Source organism: Budorcas taxicolor, chromosome 11, assembly GCF_023091745.1.
Source record: "Budorcas taxicolor isolate Tak-1 chromosome 11, Takin1.1, whole genome shotgun sequence".
In the NCBI taxonomy this organism is placed as follows: domain Eukaryota; kingdom Metazoa; phylum Chordata; class Mammalia; order Artiodactyla; family Bovidae; genus Budorcas; species Budorcas taxicolor.
The window spans coordinates 75103348-75126587 of record NC_068920.1 but is presented as its reverse complement, the minus strand read 5'-3'; the positions used below and the strand labels follow the sequence as shown (position 1 = coordinate 75126587).

General features: G+C 41.5%; 1 protein-coding gene across 1 annotated transcript in view; it reads right to left on the bottom strand.

Annotated features, from left to right (window-relative positions):
- The window catches only part of TTC27 (tetratricopeptide repeat domain 27), a 179689-nt gene that overhangs the window by 5660 nt on the left and 150789 nt on the right, over positions 1–23240 (bottom strand). Inside the window, exons 16-18 of the mRNA XM_052648906.1 lie at positions 22575–22740; positions 3799–3996; positions 2430–2541 (exon numbers count right to left, since the gene is read on the bottom strand). Coding sequence (XP_052504866.1) covers positions 2430–2541; positions 3799–3996; positions 22575–22740 — 476 coding nt within the window. The remainder of the gene's footprint in view (positions 1–2429; positions 2542–3798; positions 3997–22574; positions 22741–23240) is intronic.

Sequence of the window (23240 nt, the reverse complement as noted above, 5' to 3'; positions counted from 1 at the left end):
AGAGATGGAGAGACAGAGAGAGAGAAATAACCTGCTGTTTCAAATCATCAGGAAATCCAAGACAGCTATGCTTCCTCCAGGCAGACTGTAGTTAAAATGCATAACTATGATTTTAAAAGTTCCTGGATGGCAAAGAAGGAATGAACTTTTGCCCACCCATTCCCAGAAAACAGAACAACACAGACTGTAAATGAACAGCCTCCAGACAGAACAACGGGTACACAATGACAACATTGTTATAGAAGGGTCTCCAACCCTATGCGGAAACCCTTACCAAGCTTTCTGGAGCACATGTCTATGCTTCAGAATAGCAACCCGAAAAGGAATAAATCATATAGAGATTTTTTTTTTTTTAATGTCATATTTCCTTTTCCAGAATTGGGTGAGATGGAGCACAGTGATTGGGAGAAAGATAAAAAAAGAGAACAGAAATAACAGAGAAACTCAGCTTATTCTTCCATGGAGCATGGCTACACAAAAGCAACAAAGACAAGGTTAAGATTTATCTTTATAAATCTAAAATATCACTAGAAACGAACACTAAGCATCCACTCAGGTATGCTTAAAATGCCATAAGGAGCACGAACACATAATTCATTCAAGTCAAAGGGAAACATAAAGAGACACTTGTTTTTCTCTAAGTATTTCTCAGAAGGAGAAAAAAGTGTGCCAAAAATAGTTTGAAATCAATTTTAAGGTGCAAAATGAAGATTTTTTTTTTTCCTGGAGTACTTCTTTAACCTGCCTATTTATATTTGACAGGTTTAACACTACCACTTAGTGATTACAGAAAATATCTTGGTGTTGACTGATACAGAACCTGCTGTTCACAGAAATGTTTAGGGTTGGCAAGTTGAAATAGCTCAGATAAGTTCTTCAAAGCAAACTGCACCCTGCTATAACTATGTAGATAATATACCTTAGCAAGGGTTCCTCCAGAAGTAGTCCCGTATCCACAAAGGCCAAAGGCCTTTGAACTTTTAAAGAATGAACTCCACCTGAGCCCACCTACCCTGAGGCCAGCACAAGCTTTGTAAATTCCAGCCACCCTGGACCCTCCTTCCACTGGCCTGTCAGAAAGTATCTGAACCTCTTCTATACTGAGTTTCAGCTACACAGAGTCTAACTTCTACCTTATCTGTCAAGGGGTGGGTGGCCCAGGAAATTGGATATTTATATCTTTTTGTCGATGACAAGTAGAATTATTAACTACTAAGCCCATTTCTAAACTGTTTGAACATTCTTTGACTTTTTTCAAGGCCAAGTTAAGCTTTATTCTTACTCATTTCTCCCTTTTTAGTTTTGGGTCCCTTATCACCCAACTCAGATCCTCTACTACAGAAAGAACAGGGCGGGGGTGAGGAGGTACGGGATTAACATTTACACCATGCTTAAGATCCTGTTGTTTCAATATGCTTTTAATTATTCTTCGTAACAACCATTGGTATTATCCTCATTTTCATGACAAGGGAACCAAGGGTCAGAGAAGGTAAGTAACGGTGACCCCAAGTCACCGAGTTAGCATGTGGTAGAGCTGGTCCTGGAGCTCAGGGCCACCTGAGTCCACAGGTCTGCCCTTCATAATCGCCCCTTGTTGGCGCCCTATTTGCGGCAACTGTTAGTTGCAGAAGTTACACGAGGACTTTAGGATAGATTCACAGTCCTTGTGATTCAGTCCTTGACAGTGTGGCTTCATTATTTTATTTGAATTGCATTCCCAGGGCATCACATGCCTGTGTTCAAACATAAATATAAAAGTGCATTGTTGCCTGTAACTAGTATACTTTTCGTTAATGCAAATAATTAAAAGCAGCCTTTATCTGGAATATCTTTCCCCAAAAGGCATACAATTTTCTAGGTAAGGTTATTTCTCCCCTCAAATACCACACATTAAAATATACTGCTATGCACTCCAGAAATCTATGTACTCTTAATATTTTCATTTACAAAAGAAGAATATGAGTTCAGATTTTCTTACTACTAGATCATCAACGCAGGAGGTTACTTCTGTGTGAAGATTAAACACAGTTGTAAAGGTATTTCCTATCCATCTGTCACTTATTCAAATGCTATTTAAGCCTCTAGCCTATTTTTTCTCATTGTTTTAGGGTGCCTACTGCTGCTGCTGCTGCTAAGTCACTTCAATCGTGTCTGACTCTGTGCGACCCCATAGATGGCAGCCCACCAGGCTCCCCCGCCCCTGGGATTCTCCAGGCAAGAATGCTGGAGTGGGGTGCCACTGCCTTCTCCAAGGGTGCCTACTACATAATAGTTAATCTATAAATGTTTGCTGAATTAACTACAAAAATTCTAATACAATGAAATAATCTGAAATATTTGAAATGGAATTTCGCTTTTGACTAATATGTTTTCCTATCAGTAGAAATACATTAAAATATACCATGGATATCAAACATTACATCAAGTACCATGTGCGAGTCCTAAGGCTCTTTGAACCACTTCCTTAAATGACGTAATATTTTTCTCCCAACAACTGGACTGTGTGTCACACTTGTATGCCTTAGAGAGATACTGGAACGCCTGAGGAAAGAAAAAGAACAGCATTCAAAATGAGCAGAATTCACATTTCAAACTCTGCTTCCTGGAAGTCATATGGAACTAATTCCAGCTGAAAAGCCAGCCTCTGCGTTATGCAGCACAGTCTCCGCATTATTCTCATCAAAGAAGGGATACAGATGCACATCCATCAGCAACGAGCAGTTAAATCAAATGGGCGTGTCTGAATGGAGACACTTCCCTCCCAAAATTAAAAGGCAGGGTTTGCAAATCTATAAGAAGTATACACATTTCCCTGGCATTTGTAAACATCAGCTTAAGAGACCAGTTTAGAGAACGAGGTGTGAACTTGGTGAAAACTGTGGGATTACTGGCAGGTGAGTAATGACACAGATGCTTAAAACAACTTTCTTTTACAACCTCCCCACCCTTGAGGGAGAAATCACATATCAGAGAATTCAGAGTATCCTTAATGCCGTAAGAGAGGACAGAATTCAGGAAGAAGAGAAGGACAGAAAGCAGGAGTGTGTGCACACATGCGTCTGAGTATGTATTCTCCAGGCTGACAAGGCTTTGCCGGGAGCCAGCTGGGTGGACTGAAGCGGGGGAGAGAACAGCTAAGAATCCCACAGATTAGCTGTACTGTGGCAAATTCCAAACTTATACAAGTACATTTGATTTGTTGTGGATGTTTTGAAAAGAACACAAAACATTTAGTATTCCAACCCTGGAAACTCTGGAGGCCTCTTTTACATTCTAAGATAAGAAGCTGACTGTGTTCCCCTGCACTTACAAGAAAGGGGCCGGGCAACCTTTGCATAACATTTATGTTTAGACTTTAAAAGCTCCTCTCCCATAGTCTTATCGAGCTCCTTTTCTATCTCCTTTTCATAGTCTCCACCTCAGATTTAAACACTCCTTTGTCCCTGTACCATCTACCTTAGTCTTCAGCGAGGAGCCTGCAGAAAGGGGTGTGGAGTAAATAACGAGAACCAGCTGTTCACGGCTTGCAAGGAAAGCAGGTTAAAGAGACCCTTTTTTGGGAAACAGAACAATTATTAAAGAAAAACTCATGGAAAGAAAAAAGATGAATGTTTATACATCCTAACCTGTCCACAATTCAGGGTGCTTATGTTAAAAGACTGCATCATAAGTGAAAATATGAGCATATTAATCTTATCTTTCAAATTATTAGTCTCCCTCCAACCATCAAAAAAGCAGATTCACCCTGTGTGTGTTCAAATAGAAGGTAAGAGCCTCAGAGGACTGGGAAGGACTCACCTTTTCATTTTCGTCAGGCTTGTCACTCTGCCCGTTTCCATACACTTGGGCATACAGCCTCCAGATTTCTCCATCATTCGTCTCTCTTGAAGTCACTCTGCCAAATAACTCCTGCAGCTTTCCTCTGAGGCCAGTTGCAACATCGCCACTACGATCGGCCATCCCATCCATCACTGCCCTGACCAGGATTGAAAGGACCTTAAAAAATGCACAGAAGAAACTGGTAAGCTAGAAACAACCAAACAGTAACAAAGAAACAAAGGACCACCCTCACCATCAACGATGATGACAATGACAAACCATGTCAGGCCTGTGAGAATATCACTCCACCACTTTTAAAGAGTGAAAAACAAGATGAGCCCATCCGGAACCACTGTCTGGGATCGCAGACAGTGATCTGACCTCTCCTGGTGTCCCCTTTTCAGGCTCCTCAGAGGGCTCTGCTTCACAGGGCCCTAGGCTCCACGCACCTCTCTTCTCACTCTGAGGGTCCTCTCCGAATGATCTGATCCACACCTGGAGCTGCAAACCCACCATGACCAAGTATCTACCCAATACTGTGGGTGCAGCGCCAGCCCGACCACCTTCCAGACAGAGCCCCCAGACTGTATGGCTCAATACCTACCAGACATGTCCCATCAACCTCTTACCCTCCACCTATCCTAGAGGGAAACCTCGATCCCAGATCCCTCTTCCTCCTGTACTCTCAGAGCCTGCCCCCTGAGCACCAACCTAGATTCTCTTCTCTCCTGGTTGGGCCACATGTAACCGATTTGACTCAACACTCCTCAGTTCAGTTCAGTCGCGTCCGACTCTTTTCGACCCCATGGACTGCAGCACGCCAGGCTTCCCTGTCCATCACCAACTCCCGGAGCTTGCTCAAACTCATGGCCATTGAGTTGGTGATGCCATCCCTGAGTCCTAAATCTAGCTTCTCCTCCTTTATATTGGCCTCACGATTTTCCACCCGGATCACAGCAATAATGCTCAGAATTAGAATTCTGCTTAAAGTGGTCCTGGCCCTTCCTCACTGTTGAATGATAAAATACCAATGCATTTGCCTCAGGCATGCAGGCTTCCCAGAAAGTATCTCTTTTCCTTCCAACTACCCCAGTTCCACTCACCATTTGGCAACTTCTTGGCCATCTCGTTTTCATTAGTCTTTACACATTCTACCCCAGACACTCTGAATGCTGATAGATGAACTAAGTTGAGCCCCACTGCAGGTTACACTGCTATGACAAGGTACAGCTATACTGGGCCGTGTATCTCAAGGGCTCCTGGAGGCACACAAAGGGCATCCTCAGTGACCCACCCTTCTGATAGGAGGCCAGCAAAGACACATGGGTCTAACTAAAGAACCAGCTCAAGGAGAGTACCCTCAGACCTCGCTACTCAGAGTGGCCCCTGGGCTGACAGCAGCGGCCTCACCCAGGAGCCTGCTGTAAGTGCAGAATCCTGGATGAGATGCCGCTCCATCTCGGACTGAGAGTCTGCATTTCTAGCGCACTCCCGGGTGGTGCTTATGCTGACGGTCCACAGATCACACACTCTTCTGAGTGGCAAGGTTCCAAGAGACAGGGTGCCACATCTTTATTCTTACTCTGAACTTCAAGGAGAGGACCACATTCATCAGCTCGTGTCCCTGATGTCTAACATCGTGCCTGGCACACAGTACTGACGCAACAAACGACTCATGCCTGAAAGAAAGACTGCACGAACACACCTCTTTCAGAAAGAGTTGCTAAGAGAAATGCAACCGACACCTTACTCTGTCTCCCCGCAGGGCGTTCTGATCCAGACGTGAGATGCAGCCAAGGAATCAAGGCCCTTCTGGCCCGTGAACACTGTTAGGAATGTGAGCTCAGACTCATGGTCCTAATCACATCCAGGGATACAAGTGGACGGGAGAACACTCAATTGTGCTTTTTTTTCTTTTGTGACAGACAAGGTAAATTATCTCTGCCCACAAATTCACATTATAATTCAACATGTACAGTTTTAAATCTGAAAGTAATGCAATTGTTATTACAGCCCCACTCATGGTTTTAAGCCTGAAAGTCACAATGCAGGAGAAATGGTATGAACGCGCACTACCTGTTTCAAGTAATTGTTCTGTAAACATTTCAAGGATTAACATGCTTCAAAAGAGCGGGTCTAGTGAAGCAGTTACTAAGGTGGACAAGCAAAGCATACTGAAGTAGTAAAATTCTTTGCTTTTTCTGGGCTCTCACAGTTGGCCCAACATCCTATCTACTCATTTTAGCCATGATGAGTAGCCAAGGGGGAAGAGAAGTCTATTATTCTTCTTGCCAATTAAGATGGAGAGCTGTAGTGCTGGTGTTTGAGAGAGGAAAAGTTGGTAAAGTGTGTGTGTATGTGTGTGTGTATTTGTGGGTGCAAAAAGAGAAGTGTAAAATGACAAGGAGGTACAATGCCTCTGTTGGGGTCAGGGTGCAGACACCAAACACACCTCTACCCAATTCTCATGCAGATACCATCAGGAGAGAGGTCCTGAAGAGAAGGCAAGACAATACCAAATTTGTTTTTAAACTCTCTGATGTTCAGTGCTTAAATAGCTGGATCTGGGCCTGAGGAGAGAGTGCCATATGGAGGACTAGATAGTAGTCACATGTGGCCCTGGCAGATCCGCTTAGAGAGACTGTGTGGGGTAAGAATCACACTGAGGATGGAGTCTTTAAGGAAAACACCATTTAAGAGGAGGAGAGATGAATGGAGGCCTATGTACTAAGGAAGATGGCAGCAAGTGATGTCATGGAAACCAGGGAAGGAAAGTAACAAGGAGAGTACATCCACAAAAGATCAGGACTGGAAGACTGCTGGATTGGCAAGTTGAAGGGTTAGTGACTGCATCCAGAGTTAAAGCCAGAAAAGGCAGGGCAGGAGAGATGAGGATTTTAGACAAGAGGCTCACAGAGAATCATGTGAAAACCAACACAAACATTAATGCCATTAAAAAACAAAAAGCAAACAATACTCCTCGATCACAGTATTATGTAATATCCATTTTGAATATAATTTGCACACACACATAATGTTAATAGAAAATATTCACGTAACCAAAATTTTTAGTGTAAATATATTGGGAAGAAATGGAAGTAATAGAAATGCCAGTATTAGATAATTAAGTCCTTATTTACTATGAGAAGAGGTCAACTGATAATACCTGCTGCTAAGTCACTTTAGCCGTGTCCGACTCTGTGCAACCCCATAGACGGCAGCCTACCAGGCTCCCCCGTCCCTGGGATTCTCCAGGCAAGAACACTGGAGTGGGTTGCCATTTCCTTCTCCAATGCACGAAAGTGAAAAGTCAAAGTGAAGTCGCTCAGTTGTGTCCGACTCGGCGACCCCATGGACTGCAGCCTACCAGGCTTCTCCATCCATGGGACTTTCCAGGCAAGAGTACTGGAGTGGGGTGCCATTGCCTTCTCCGGATAATACCTAACACTGGGCTAATAAAAATAGCCATCTATAGTTATTATTATTATGAAATATGGAAATGTGCGAACGGCAAAAGAATTCTAAAGGGTTTCCCCCCTTTGGCAGAAGTATCTTGAAGAGGGCGCAGCGGGGCAGGAAATCGCTGTACTCTGTCCTAAGTCTTACACTACGACTTAACTTGTAAAAACTGTGTTATTTTAAAAATACAAACATTTTATTTAAAAAGAGAGAGAAAGAATAAATATATTCAAAAACTGGCAAACAGGAAACAAAGAATGACAGCACACAAAAATATTCCTTTTCCAAAGGGGGCCACGTGGGCGTCGGGAGGCTGCTGACGCCTAACTCTCACTCTGCGGGTGGCGCACAGGTGTGTTCCCTTCGTGAAAACGCGCGTGTACTTACAATCTGTATACTTTTCTATATTTTCACTGTATTTGAATAAAAGTTAATTAAAAAGGTTATTTCCTCCAATTAAGGAAGTCCCATAAACTGAAGGAAAAAAGTGAGTTATTAAAATACATTAACAAATGGAGCTAATACATAATCTTAAAAAGTTCAATAAATTTTTAAAAACACAATTAATGTTATACTTTACTGGTTAATATCACCATTTTCCTCTCTTTAACAGTTAAGTGAGAGAAATCACCCTCTAGTTATCCAGACTGACTACAAAAATAGTAACATATATTTAACCTTTCTTTAGAAAATAGGTATTTTTAACTCAAAAAAGCAAAAGATCTTGCCTCGGATTTCTCTGATAAAATGAATCACCAAATATTATGATTTTTCTCCTGGGCAGTCCATAAAGTTTACCTGCATTACAGTCCTTTGCATTAAAGTGAAAAGAAAATCTTTTCAAACAGATAAATGTTTTTATCTACTGTAAACTGGGTAAACATTTGATTACTGAACCCGCCAGTTACAGTTCAAATTATAAATTACTAAGTATGTAGTAACAGGCTAAAGGGTAGAGTGGTGTAAGAATTTAGAGGCAGTTCTCAGGGAAACAGGATCTGAGACACGGGCACTCGGATGGGTTGCACATTGCAGTAAGATGAGGACAAAGAAGGGTAAGTGTAAAGCAATCGTGCCATCTGCCTCCAGCCAGGTGTTCAAGAACAGCTAGATCTAGAGTGGAGAGGAAGAAAGACACAGTCAGTCGCTGAAGTCCAGCACAAACATGGGGGAATGGCTAGGAAGTCTGTAAAAAGCAGTAATGAGTGCAGGTCTTCTGTTAACCAGGGCAGGTGAACTGTTTTATCAGAGAGTCAACATACATGTGGAGAGCTCTGCAAACTGTAAAGCAGTATAAACCTATAAACTATCACGATTATCACTGAGCCTCACTGTCAAAAGGGGACAGCAGAGCGCTCATCGTTGCCCACTCAGTATGTGCCCCCATACTTCCTGAGGGTTTAAAACAGACCTAAAGGGAAACCAACTCTACCACCTCGGTATCAGCCCTCCATACCTCCCAATACCTCTGCTCTGAGCCTGAGCCCCATGCTAACTATGCAACCAACTTGATTTCATTAGGTTCTCACTGTTACCCTAGGAAGCAGGGCCTTTATTATCCCCACTTTACACAGAACCTGAAAGACAAGGTGAGCTTCTCAAGGGCCCAGAGCAAGTGAATCATGCACCCGGGTTTTAAACACCAGAGATTTTTGGAATCATGAGCTTTGATGAGGATAAAGAGAAGACAAGAATGACAGTAGATAATGTTCATACATACATAGTTCTTTTACATTGGAAAGATTTGTTCTTTTATGAAATATATATATGAACAGTATCTACTATCAGTGTTGTCTTCTCTTTACATGCATATATTCATATATATATATGACCCTTCCTGTGAGCCACGAGCTCTGTGAACACAGTCCTCCTAACAACTCTAGGGGGAAGGTGCTCTTGCTATTTGTATTCTGCAGGTAAAGACACTGGAGCACAGAGAACTTTAACTTGTCCAGGGCCACACAGCTAAGGGAAGGCAGAGTTGGATTTGAGCCTGCAGCTCGCGTCCCAGCTCTCGCTCTCAGGCACCTGCTGTATTGAGTTATAAAGGAGGGTTCCTTACTCCTCTGCTGTTTCTTCCTTTCTAATGAGTCCTTTTACATCAGAAAGATTTGCTCTTTTATGAAATATGCACGGCAATAACTTTGATCATTTCATTATCCTTTTTTTGCCAAATTTTGAATCAACCAAAACCAGACAGGCTTTTGTAGCTTTTTAACTTAAAAATTTCTCCAAGACGATGGCACTAATGAAAAATAAAGAGAAAATAAAATTCCCAAACACAAGCACTACTAATGTTGCCATTAATTTCTCTCATTTCTTTGCTATCCAAAAATTTTTAATACTGATGCTCTGTAAACTGTTTTATCTTTTTCACTTAACATCATGTCATAGAATTTTTTCACGTTTTCATATATTTTTTAGATAGATCATTTTAATAGATTCAAAGCCTCCCACTGGGAGGCACGAATGGTAAAGAATCCATCTGCCAATGCAGGAGATACAAGAGACATGGATTCAATCTCTGGGCTGGGACGATCTCCTTAAGTATGAAATGGCAACCCACTCCAGTATGCTTGGCTGGAAAATTCCATGGACAGAGGAGCCTGGTGGGCTATAGTCCATGGAGTCGCAAATTGTCAAACATGACTGAACACACACAAAAACAAAAAACAACTGCAGTTAGGCTGTTTCCATGTGTCGCCATTGTCATTATTACTATAAATAACATTTCACTGCATATCTTTGTGCCTGAAGAGTTTTCTCATACTGAAGCTTCTCTAGGTTAGAATTCCAGGAACAGAACTATAGAATAAAGGGAATAAACAATTTAAGACTCTAGAGATAAGCTGGATACTTTCAAAAAGGACTAAATCAAATTTAGATGTCCATTAGTAGTGCATGGAAATGTGTCATTTCATTGCATATCACCAGTACTGGGTGTGTATGGTATTTTGTTCCACTAAAGATATATGCAGCTACTATTCTAGTTTTACTTTTATTATGTGAATTTAAATCTCTTTCCAAATGTTTGTTGAGTAAATATATTTCCTTTTTAAGATATTTAAATTACTTCTTAATTTGTATGGAACTCATTTTCCAATTTGGAAACAATTTTACTGTTCTTCTTCATATGGAGATTACACAGACTACAAGCTGATGCACTAACACGTTGCTAGCCTCTTTTTCTAAACCCCAATTCTGTACACTGCTGGAAAAAAAGAGAAAGTTGATGAATCTGAAAAAGTAACAGCAAACACATGGGAAATCCTGGAGAGAAGGAGATTGGCTGGGTCCTGGTCTGGTGGAGAAGAGCAGTCCAGAGTGGAAGAGTACGAGATGCCAAGGCTCACAGATGGCCTGGGAGCCTGGGAAAAGCTTTTTGGTTGTGCTCTCTTTTCCTTACACACACTACTCTATGTGCCACTTGCCACCAATCTGGAGAGACCAAAATACAACAGTGCCAGCCCAGTGCAAGCCAGGGACCAGGCAGGTATAGAAGGTCAGCCCCCAATCTGTTGAGATTGGATGGCAACTCAGGAAGATGGGCACTGGAAGAAAGCAGTGCCTGGCAGAGATCAGAAAGGTTTCCTGAGGAGCCAGGCCACTTGGGTGGTGGCGGTGGTGGTGATGGGAGAGGGCAGTGGCAAAGTACTTCTAGAAGATAAGTTCCCCTCACCAGGAGAGGCACAATTTGGTCCTGGGCTTGCTTTAGGCCCTCCCACCAAGTACACATTACCAGTCTAAGAGCCAATATCCCCAGGGGAGGATGAGCCAATATCCCCAGGGGAGGATGAGCCAATAGGGACAAAATTAGACATCTGAGAAGTGTAGCCAAAATGAAATAAACACATTGAACAGCCTATGTGAAAAAGAATTAAAGGGGCATAGGGAGGAAAACTTGTTTTCATAATACATACCCTCAGGAAGATGAGAGAGAAAAACCAAGGAAGATCCCCTGGGCAGCAGTATAAATGGGGAAGGAAGAGTATGAGGACTGAGCCTGGGGTTGTTCACAGGGAAGGAAAGGCAAGAACAATTCTGCAAATGGGATGAGCAAGCTGCAGCTGGTGGCGTTAAGAGTGGTGACATTCTGGAAGCCAGCTAAAGAAAGTGTCGGAAGGAAGAGGGATCAACTGTGCTAAGAGCCACAGACAGGCTGAGACACCAGGGCTGAGGGAAGGGACGTGGAGACTGCGGCAAAATGCTTCTCCCAAGGGGTCAGTCCTGAAGAACAGCAGAGACGTGGGGTGGGGATTAAGGGTGGGGGAGGGCGCATAAATTATTTGTGCACAGCTTGGAAACACTGAGAACTTTTAAGAAACAAGTGCAATGATAAATGCATTTGTAATATAACATAGCTATACAGGTACAATTTAACCCATGGTGATCATAAGAGAAGGCCCACTGGACTTTTTATCTGAAAACTAATCCTAATACGCTACCCCAAGGATCATTCTTTACTTAGTCTGTGGCTTTTTCGGGGGGTTCTCGACACCCTTGTGGATCTGATTGAGAGTTTTGAATCCTCTACCCAGAAGAGGTAGTTACATAGCCACACACACAATTTTTTTTTTCCATGATATTTGGGGTAATCTCACAATCTTCTGAAGCCTAGTAATAGATCCTTCTTAGAAATTCTAATTTGCCCTAGATGGCCTGGGATTTCAGTCTTTTCTCTCAGTACAGCATATGACTCAGTAAGTGCATTTCTCTGAAGAGCTTTCTTCAGTTTTCTATCAATTCCCTCCTTCTTCTTTTTATCCCTTCCGTCACTTTCCGATGTTCGCATCTCTGGTACTGTGTTAGGCGAGGCCTTCGTGAGATTAGCTGAGGCATCTCCAGCCTTCTCTAGAGGGTGCCTCTGTGCATGCTGCCTCTACTTCCACCAAAGCTCCCAGTGAGGTGTGTGCTGGACACATCCCCTTACCTTTACCAGCCCCACTATTCTCAAAGCCACTGCTTTCCCTCTGAAAAGGAATGAGAAAGTTGTGGGGGGGGGTCGAATACTCACCCCAAATTCATGTCGTAGCAGAACCTCAGAATGTGAGTTCATTTGGAAATAGTTAGTAACAATTAGTTACGATAAAGTCATACTAGATTAGCGTGGGCCCTAAATCCAATGACTAATGTTCTTACAAGAAAAGGAGGTGACACAGAGAGGCACAGGGAAGGAGATAAAGTAGGTGAAGAGGGAAACAGGTTAGAATCATGCTGCCACAAGCCAAGGAAAGCCAGGAACCCCCAGAAGCTGGAAGAGGCAAGGAAGGTTCTTCCCTGGAGCCTTTAGAGGGAGCATGGCTCAGCCAACACCTTGATTTCAATCCTCTAGCTCTAGAACTGAAGAGAATAGATTTTTATTGTTTGAAGAAACTAAGTTTGTAGTAATTTGACATAGCAGTCCCAGGTAACGAATCCAGCAGTCTTACCTAGAAAGACCAAGGCAACGTTGAGAACACTCAGACAAACGCCTCCTGGACACTTACCTGGCTTCTACTAATCCTCTTCACATTTCAGTTCAGGAAGCACTAAATGAACAGCTGTCATGTCTCAGCCTGTCTCCACTCAGTATGGTGACGTCTAGCCCTCTCATTGTTTCTGTCCAGTCAGTAAGTCATGTCCAATTCTTTGCGATCTATGGATTGCAGCACACCAGGCTTCCCTGCCTTCACTATCTCCCGGAGTTTGCTCAAACTCATGTCCATTGATTCGGTGATGCCATCCAACCATCTCATTCTCTGTCACCCCCTTCTCCTTGCCTCATATGTAGAAGTTTTCAATTCAAATCTCTCCATATTTTCCTTCATGGGGTATGGCTTGTGTGTCACGATAAAATACATTTTCTCTACCCCCAAGCTTATAAAAATATTTTCTATCAAGTGCTTTTACGGTTTTACATCTTCCATAACAATAATGATGATAAGGATGATGACGGCAGCTATACTTAAACAGCACTTGTATGTGGCAGGTGATATTCTCTGCCCTTTTCATACAGCTATTTACTTAATCCTCACAGCAGTCCCGTGAGGTACTAATATTATCCCTGTTTCATGAAAGTGAAAAACCAAGAGGTTTGTAACTTGCTCAGGTCATACAGCTGGGGGAGGTAGCCTGGAAGCCCAGGCTGTCTAACCCCAGAATCTATGCTCTTACCTACAACATCATCCTGCTTCTCAAGGCATTTCAATTTAAATATTTTAACCAACTACTTGAATTTATTTTGGTTTAAGGAGTGAAGCAGAGCTTTCATTCTGAGTCCCAAATGCTTGGCCAACTATTTCAATGCATAGTGAATATTTTATTTTATCCCACAGATTTAAAATGCCATCCTTATCATGAACTACATTCTCACACTTACTTGAGTGTTTCTGAACCCTCTCTCCTGTTTCATTTCATTCCTGTAGCAGATGTTAACTCTTTATATAATAAGGATATCATTACCTTTTTATCTTTCCTACTTGTTACAGATATTTTGTCACATATTTTTTTCATGAAGTCATAAAAATTCCTTCAAGTTTTCTTTTCTTGCTTCAAAGTTCAGGAAATTTGGAAGGTACTCACTTGTATTCCTAGTTTTTCCAGGAGATGAAAAAATATTTAGCATATATTTAGCCCATTTGGAATTCATTTGGTGTATCATAAAATAATCTAAGTCTATATTTTGAGCCTGGATGCTTAGAGGGATTTCACTTTAATCAGTATAAATAGCCCTGCAGTCCCTCACTTCCTAACTAAACCAATGCCACGGCACCAGCTCTACGTCACGGCTTCTAAACCCCTGGCCCCCATCTCCAGTCACTTCAGCGATGCGGTGCTTCCGCTGCATTCTTTCTCACATCCTGTACCACGGAAGGCACCAAGCAGTGTGTGACTGTGGGGAACCCCACCAGCCCCTGAAGAGAGGTGACGTTTTCTCACCTGGAGGAGCAGCCATCCTCATCTCCACAAAGAGGGAAGCTTAACTATTCTCTTCTCCAACACTAACCTGGAGGTCCTTGGCCAAGTCTCCCTAAAAAGTTGGCCAAAAGCACAAGGCGTTGGCCCTCTGAATCCTGGAGGTCTTCACAGCAGGAAGGAACAGGATCGCCTCGGGTCCAGTTACAAACACTTCCAGGAGGGCTGGAGGCCAGGAATGAAGCCATTTCCGCCTCCTGGCTTGGCCATGTCCCCGCTCCACTTGGAGCTCTCTAAAGAACTTGCTCTGCTTCCTGGCCTGATAACCCTGACCCTTGGCTTCCCCACACCTCAGTTATCACAGAGAGGTAGGCAGCTTAACATTGTCTTTTTCACTCTTTCAGCGAAAGAAAAAAAAATTCTGTGCATGAGGAAATGGCATGCTCAAGCTTTAGGTTAAAAAGGCCAAACTTCAGACTTTACATCTTGGCTTGACTAGTTATAAGCTGTGAAAGATCAGCTTTATTAGTTTCTCCAGCGAGCCGCAGATACTTCAGCAGTAAAACAGAGGTAATATCTATCTCACAGAGACAGAATCCATATAGAATACATCCATTCCCTCCACTCTTCTTCCTCAGGTAAGCCCCGCCACCACTTGCTCTAGGACTTCAATCGAGTTGGCAATCTTTCCCACCGCCCATCAACACCACCTCCCTCCTTCCCCAAGGAGAAATCCACACAAAGAACAACATCCATAAGAAAGAATACATATTGTATGATTCTGTTTATATGACAATCAAGAGAAAGAAAATTGAACTGTGGGGACGGAAATCAGAAAGCAGTTGCCTGGTTGAAGGGAAAGGGTGGTGGTTCAGTTGACTGGAAAGGGGAATAATAGAACTTTCTGTGGTGATGAAAATGTTCCATACCTGTTTTGGGAAGTGGTTCTATAATACACAATGTCAAAACATATCAAAATTACACTTAAGATCTGTGCATTTTCTTATGTGCAAATACCCCAATTTGGAAAAAAAAAAAATACACCTCTGTCAGATATAATTCAAATGCATAGTAATATGATGGGGGAAATGTGCTGTTTAATATAAATCTTCTGACAAACTTCAAGGCATGATTCACTCCAATAGACATGCCTAAATGTGATTCCTACCTTTGGTTCCAACCACGGACAGGGGAGCCTGGTGGGCTTCTGTCTATGGGGTCACACAAAGTCAGACACGACTGAAGTGACTTAGCAGCTTAGCAGCAGCTACGTAACTGGCCAAGTTACATAATCTCTCTGGGTCACATATTCATACATTGCAAAATGAGGACTTTTCAGTACCCACTTCAAATACTGTATGCCCTGTAAAAGATCGTGAGTCTTCCGCATTCTGTTCTTTTCCTCTATTTCTTTGCATTGATCGCTGAGGAAGGCTTTCTTATCTCTTCTTGCTATTCTCTGGAACTCTGCATTCAGATGCGTATATCTTTCCTTTTCTCCTTTGCTTTTCACTTCTCTTCTTTTCACAGCTATTTGTAAGGCCTCCTCAGACAACCATTTTGCTTTTTTGCATTTCTTTTTCTTGGGGATGGTCTTGATCCCTGTCTCCTGTACAATGTCACGAACCTCCATCCATAGTTCATCAGGCACTCTGTCTATGAGATCTAGTCCCTTAAATCTATTTCTCACTTCCACTGTATAATCATAAGGGATTTGATTTAGGTCACACCTGAATGGTCTAGTGGTTTTCCCTACTTTCTTCAATTTGAGTCTGAATTTGGCAATAAGGAGTTCATGATCTGAGCCACAGTCCGCTCCCAGCCTTGTTTTTGCTGACTGTATAGAGCTTCTCCATCTTTGGCTGCAAAGAATACAATCAATCTGATTTCGGTATTGACCGTCTGGTGCTGTCCATGTGTAGAGTCTTCTCTTGTGTTGTTGGAAGAGGGTGTTTGCTATGAACAGTGCGTTCTCTTGGCAAAACTCTGTTAGCCTTTACCCTGCTTCATTCTGTACTCCAAGGCCAAACTTGCCTGTTACTTCAGGTGTTTCCTGACTTCCTACTTTTGTATTCCAGTCCCCTATAATCAAAAGGACACCTTTTTTGGGTGTTAGTTCTAGAAGGTCTTAGAGGTCTTCATAGAACCGTTCAACTTCAGCTTCTTCAGCGTTACTGGTTGGGGCATAGACTTGGATTACCGTGATACTGAATGGTCTGCCTTGGAAATGAACAGAGATCATTCTGTCGTTTTTGAGATTGCATCCAAGTACTGCATTTTGGACTCTTTTGTTGATTATGATGGCTACTCCATTTCTTCTAACAGATTCGTGCCCACAACAGTAGATACAATGGTCATGTGAGTTAAATTCACCCATTCCAGTCCATCTTAGTTCACTGATTCCTAGAATGCCAATGTTCACTCTTGCCATCTCCTGTTTGACCACTTCCAATTTCCTAGATTCATGGATGTAACATTCCAGGTTCTGTAATATTGCTCTTTACAGCATTGAATCTTGCTTCTATCACCAGTCCCATCCACAACGGAGTGTTGTTTTGCTTTGGCTCCATCCCTTCATTCTTTCTGGAGTTATTTCTCCATTGATCTCCAGTAGCATATTGGGCACCTACTGACCTGGGGAGTTCATCTTTCAATGTCCTATCTTTTTGCCTTTTCATACTCTTCATTGGGTTCTCAAGGCAAGAATATTGAAGTGGTTTGTCATTCCCTTCTCCAGTGGACCACTTTTGTCAGAACTCTCAATAGAATGGGAAAACAACAGAATGGGAAAGACTAGAGATCTCTTCAAGAAAATTAGAGCTACCAAGGGAACATTTCATGCAAAGATGGGCTCGATAAAGGACAGAAATGGTAGGGACCTGACAGAAGCAGAAGATATTAAGAAGAGGTGGCAAGAATACACAGAAGAACTGTACAGAAAAGATCTTCATGACCCAGATAATCATGAAGGTGTGATCACTCACGCTCACCTAGAGCCAGACATCCTGGAATGTGAAGTCAGGTGGGCCTTAGGGAAGCATCACTACGAACAAAGCTAGTGAAGATGATGGAATTCCAATTGAGCTATTTCAAATCTTAAAAGATGATGCTGTGAAAGTGCTGCACTCAATATGCCAGCACATTTGGAAAACTCAGCAGTGGCCACAGGACTGGAAAAGGTCCGTTTTCATCCAATCCCAAAGAAAGGTAATGACAAAGAGTGCTCAAACTACTGCACAACTGCACTCATCTCACATGCTAGTAAAGTAATGCTCAAAATTCTCCAAGCCAGGCTTCAGCAATAGGTGAACTGTGAACTTCCAGATTTTCAAGCTGGTTTTGGAAAAGGCAGAGGAAACAGAGATCAAATTGCCAACATCCGCTGGATCGTGGAAAAGGCAAGAGAGTTCCAGAAAAACATCTATTTCTGCTTTATTGACTATGCCAAAGCCTTTGACTGGGTGGATCATAATAAACTGTGGAAAATTCTGAAAGAGATGGGAATACCAGATCACCTGACCTGCCTCTTGAGAAACCTATATACAGGTCAGGAAGCAACAGTTAGAACTGGACATGGAACAACAGACTGGTTCCAAATAGGAAAAGGAGTACGTCAAGGCTGTATATTATCACCCTGCTTATTTAACTTCTATGCAGAGTACATCATGAGAAACGCTGGGCTGGAAGAAGCACAAGGTGGAATCAAGATTGCCAGGAGAAATATCAATAACCTCAGATATGCAGATGACACCACCCTTATGGCAGAAAGTGAAGAGGAACTCAAAAGCCTCTTGATGAAAGTTAAAGAGGAGAGTGAAAAAGTTGGCTTAAAGCTCAACATTCAGAAAATGAAGATCATGGCATCCAGTCCCATCACTTCATGGGAAATAGATGGGGAAACAGTGGAAACAGCGTCAGACTTTATTTTGGGGGGCTCCAAAATCACTGCAGACGGTGACTGCAGCCATGAAATTAAAAGATGCTTGCTCCTTGGAAGGAAAGTTATGACCAACCTAGACAGCATATTAAAAAGCAGAGATATTACCTTGTCAACAAAGGTCCATCTAGTCAAGGCTATGGTTTTTCCAGTAGTCATGTATGGATATGAGAGTTGGACTATAAAGAAAGCTGAGTGCCAAAGAACTGATGCTTTTGAACTGTGGTATTGGAGAAGACTCTTGAGAGTCCCTTGGATTGCAAGGAGGTCCAACCAGTCCATCTTAAAGGAGATCAGTCCTGGGTGTTCACTGGAGGGACTGATTTTGAAGCTGAAACTCCAATACATTGGCCACCTGATACGAAGAGCTGACTCACTGGAAAAGACCCTGATGCTGGGAAAGATTGAGGGCAGAATGAAAAGAGGACAACAGAGGATGAGATAGTTGGATGGCATCACTGACACAATGGACATGGGTCTGGGTGGGCTCCGGGAGTTGGTGATGGACAGGGAGGCCTGGCGTGCTGCAGTTCATGGGGTCACAAAGAGTCGGACACGACTGAGTGACTGAACTGAACTGTAAAAGGTAATCCGTGATAGTTCCAAGAACATAGTGAGCACTTGATATATGTTAATCGTTTTCCCTTCCTCTTCCCTTTATAAACAGTAAATGAGATGCAAAAGCACAATACTTATATTCTTTTCCCAAAGTGACTGTGAGTTCTCGGAGAGGAGAAAGGGGAGGGGATGTGAGGGGAACAGGGAAGAGCAGAAAAATTAAAAAATGAACAAGTAACATTAGAATTTATCCTGAGGAAAGAAGCATAAACATAAGGATTTATCTATAAGGATATTCATGGCACTATTAACAGCAGTAAATTAATAGTAGAAAACTGGAAAATGGAACAGGGACTAATTACACAAAAACACAAAACTAAGTTTTATGATAGATTAATAAAAGTATGTATAACCAGACATGAATATAAATATCTACTATTACAGAAAAGCATTCTTGAGCTATACTAATCTATGCATTAGTCAAAATTAGGACAGACAGAAAAGGCAGGAAATGATAAAGGTAGTATAACTACCCACACATTCTCTTATTACAAATAGTGAGTAAAACAATTTATAGCTGATTTATCCTGTGTCTATATTAAAATGAGTATGAATTTACACACACACAATAGAAAAAAATTTAAATGAAAATAATCATATCTATAAAGTAGAAAAAGCATAGACAAAAAGAATTTTAAAGCAAATTAAAATAGAATGAGGTCAGGTAGTGTCAAACATAAGAATATCAGAGTTTTTTTTAAAGACACCTGTTGCCAAACTTGCAGAGTCAAATTAAGTAAAATTATTTTAGCCAAGATAAAAATATTCCAGACAATCTATCAATTGTCTCTGTCCGTGCTGACGAGTGGTGAGAAAGCATGATGACAGACACAAGCATGTCACAAAGCTAAATATGACTAAGCCCGCACTAGCCTTGAGGACCTTCCTTCGATGATGACTTAACCACAATGGAGCGAGTTTACCCACACCTGCCAGAGACCAAACATTGCCATCAGCATTCTGTGACACTTCTGGAGAAGGCTATTCACAGGGCCTCATATAAACTAGCAAATTATCTCACTATGGTTATTTCTCCATCTAAATACCCAAAAGTTCTCTCTTATAAATCGCTAGAGATGATCCTTTGGCTTGAACATGTCACTGGTTATCTAGCCCTTATGTTCTCAGTATTATTTCCCCAAATCCAAATATAAAAATTAAGCAAAGAGCCATAACATCTGGCATCATTATGGCACCATATGCTTCTCTAAGCGCTTTGTTTACAAGCAGTATTTTTTCTAACAGGAACGATTCTCAATGCTCCTGCATGTGGAAGCAGTGCTGTGAGAAGGAAGTCTAACGAATCTGCATGCCATCCTTAACTGTTTCTAAAGCTACTGAACTTTTATAAAAACCAATTTCAAACTCATCAAAAGGAGGTTTGGTTCATATCATGAATTTGAAGAACAGAAGAATTATAGGAAAAAAAAGAAATTAAAATATTAGCTGGCCATGAATTTAAACTAAATCTTAATAATTTTCTTTAGGTAGGAAACTACTAACTTTTCACTTAAATTAGAAATCATATAAGTTAAATAATCTGCTAAAACAGGTACAGGATTAGAAAATTTTCAATGGGAATCAGAATATAATTTTACTACGGGTGAAAATTCTTATAATTAGATTTGCTGGAAGGAGTAAAAAAACTGAACATGATCAATAAAATACATTTGGAAAATCTATTTAAAATAAAAATTAAATGAAAGCATCTCCATTTATGCTGGGAGAAGGTTTCGTTCTTTTACTTTTTTTTCTTTTTCTGAAAACTGCTGAAAATGTATCTTTGTGCATTCCGAACAAGCTTTGTGAAAGGAGAAAATAAAAAGAATTTACTTAGAGTGTAAAATGGAATATACCAGCAATGCAGCTTATTTACCTTTTCTCTGAGGCTTCCCTGGTGGCTCAGATGGTAAAGTGTCTGCCTGAAATGCAGGAGACCTGGGTTCACTCCCTGGGTTGGGAAGATTCCCCTGGAGAAGGAAATGGCGACCTACTCCAGTATTCTTGCCTGGAGAATTCCATGGACGGAGAAGCCTGGAGGGCTACAGTCCATGGGGTTGCAAAGAGTTGGACATGATTGAGCGACTTCACTTTCTTTTCACTTTCCTTCACTGAGATTTCAGATGGAGAAGGAAATAGCAACCCACTCCAGTATTCTTTCGTGCCTGGGAAATCCCATGGACAGAGGAGCCTGGCAGGCTACAGCACATAGGGTCCCAGAGAGTCAGACACGACTGAAGTGACTAACCAAGTATGAGATTTTAGAACAGCCTTCATGAAGCTTCCTCAGTAAATAAGGGTCTTTAAAAAAAAAATTACAGTTGAGGTAAACAAGAAACAAGCGCTTTGGAATCTCTGTTCCAGCCTCAGTGGTTTGGCAACATACCGAGACCTGCTCAGAGCCTAGGGGCTGAGTGCAGAAGAGGAAGAGCCATCACAGCAGTGAATAGGACAAGTGCAAGATGATGGGGGGCGGGGGCGGGGGAAGGAGCGTGCAAACAGACCAGCAAGGGTTCCTGTTCTCTCTAGGATGAAAATTCCTGCTATGCCTCCAAACACGTTTTAAGTGATCTTCACTCAAAGCTCAAGTCCCTTCTTTCTATACTGGATGGTCAATATATAATAGTTAAAAAGGCCAGAACAAAATAAAAACAAGGAAAAGACAAGTAATTGAAGGGGTCAACATAGCTCCTGTAAGTAGGTATATGGTTCTACTTAAAAAGTCACAGAACTGGCTTCCCATGTGGCTCAGCTGGTAAAGAATCCACCTGCAATGTAGGAGACCTGGGTTCAATCCCTGGATTGGGAAGATCCCCTGGAGAAGGGAAAGGCTACCCACTCCAGTATTCTGGCCTGGACAATTCCATGGACTGTATAGTACATGGGGTTGCAATGAGTTGGACACAACTGAGTGACTTTCACAAAGTCATAAATCTTTAAGTGAACTGCCCAAAACCTGAGCTTTAAAACAATTTAGCCGATTATATAGTTGAATTTGCAAAAGCATTCATACAGATCAAGGGCTGCAGCTAAAAAATACAAGACCAGACAAGGTAAATTTTGGAATAGTTGGAGTGTATATATATATATATAGTAAGTCATGAGAGTAGTGCGATATTATCATATATTATATCTTATTTTTGTTTTTACATAATTCCAAATTCACTAATAGCATATGCTGATAATTGCAAATATAATGTTACATTTTCGAGCCCCCAGATTTTGTAACCTGTAAGCTCCTGTACACTCTATCTTTATACAGTCTCTTCACAAATTAACCCCACAAAAGGTCTTTTACATTTAATCCTATTGGATGTAAAACCCAGGGCCTTCAAGATTCCCACAGTTTCTGAAAGGATATAGTAATTTTTGTACTGTTAGAGTTAACCAGTTCTGACTTCATCCTAAGATGAAGACTATCTTATTAAACAGTACAAGGAAAATGTTAGTCTTCATTTCTACATTGTTCAAACAATCTGAAAGTATACAGATGACTGTTTAAGGAGTGAATAAATGACTATGGGATTTATTCCAGCTATTACACTGAGATAACCAAAGTAATAAATTAACATAAGCATAAGTTTCTGCAAGCTGACTATATACATGTAAACCACATATTACTGAGTCACAGTGATATTTAGTCTATGATTACATAAACATAGTTGACATTGGAATGTCAGAATTAATATGTAACTAAGCATATTCAACTACACAAGAAAAGTATTCTTTTATATATTACTTCAGTTTAACAAAATTTTCCTGTGTAGAGTCTAGGGAACAATTTATATTCTATAATCAAGTATTAATATTAAACACAAACTGAAATAACAAAATATGACTACCCTACCTGAGTATCTTTGTATTTGTCTCGTAAGTCCAAGAGCCGATGATAAGCTTTAATGGCTTCAGAAAATTCTCCAACATCAGTGCTAGTGAGAATGTAGTTTTCCCAGATCTGCCAATGTTCATAGTTACACTTGAGGGCTTCTTGTAATGTTCTAAAAGCTTTTACTCTATTGAAAGTCAAATAAAAAACAAACAAACAAACAAAAACAATAATGAATAACCATAGCTAAATAACGTGAACGTGAAGTCGCTCAGCCGTGTTCAACTCTTTGAGACCCCATGGACTGTAGCCTACCAGGCTCCTCTGTTCATGGGATTTTCCTGGCAATAGTATTGGAGTGGATTGCCATTTCCTTCTCCAAGGGATCTTTCCAACCCAGGGATCGAACCCAGGTCTCCCGCATCATAGACAGATGCTTTACCAGCTGAGCCACCAGGGAAGCCACCATAGCTAAATAAGCCATACCTAAATGTACAAAATGCTAATGTGAACTTTCTATCAGTCCTGAAACATTCATGTTAATAAACAGAATTAGAGGTCCAAACGGCCCGAAACCACCCCGAATTTCCCTAACAGGGAATGGCAAACAAAACAGGTACAAACTGGGACTTCGCTGGTGGCCCAGCGGTTTAGAATCCACCTTGCAATGCAAGGGACACGAGTTAG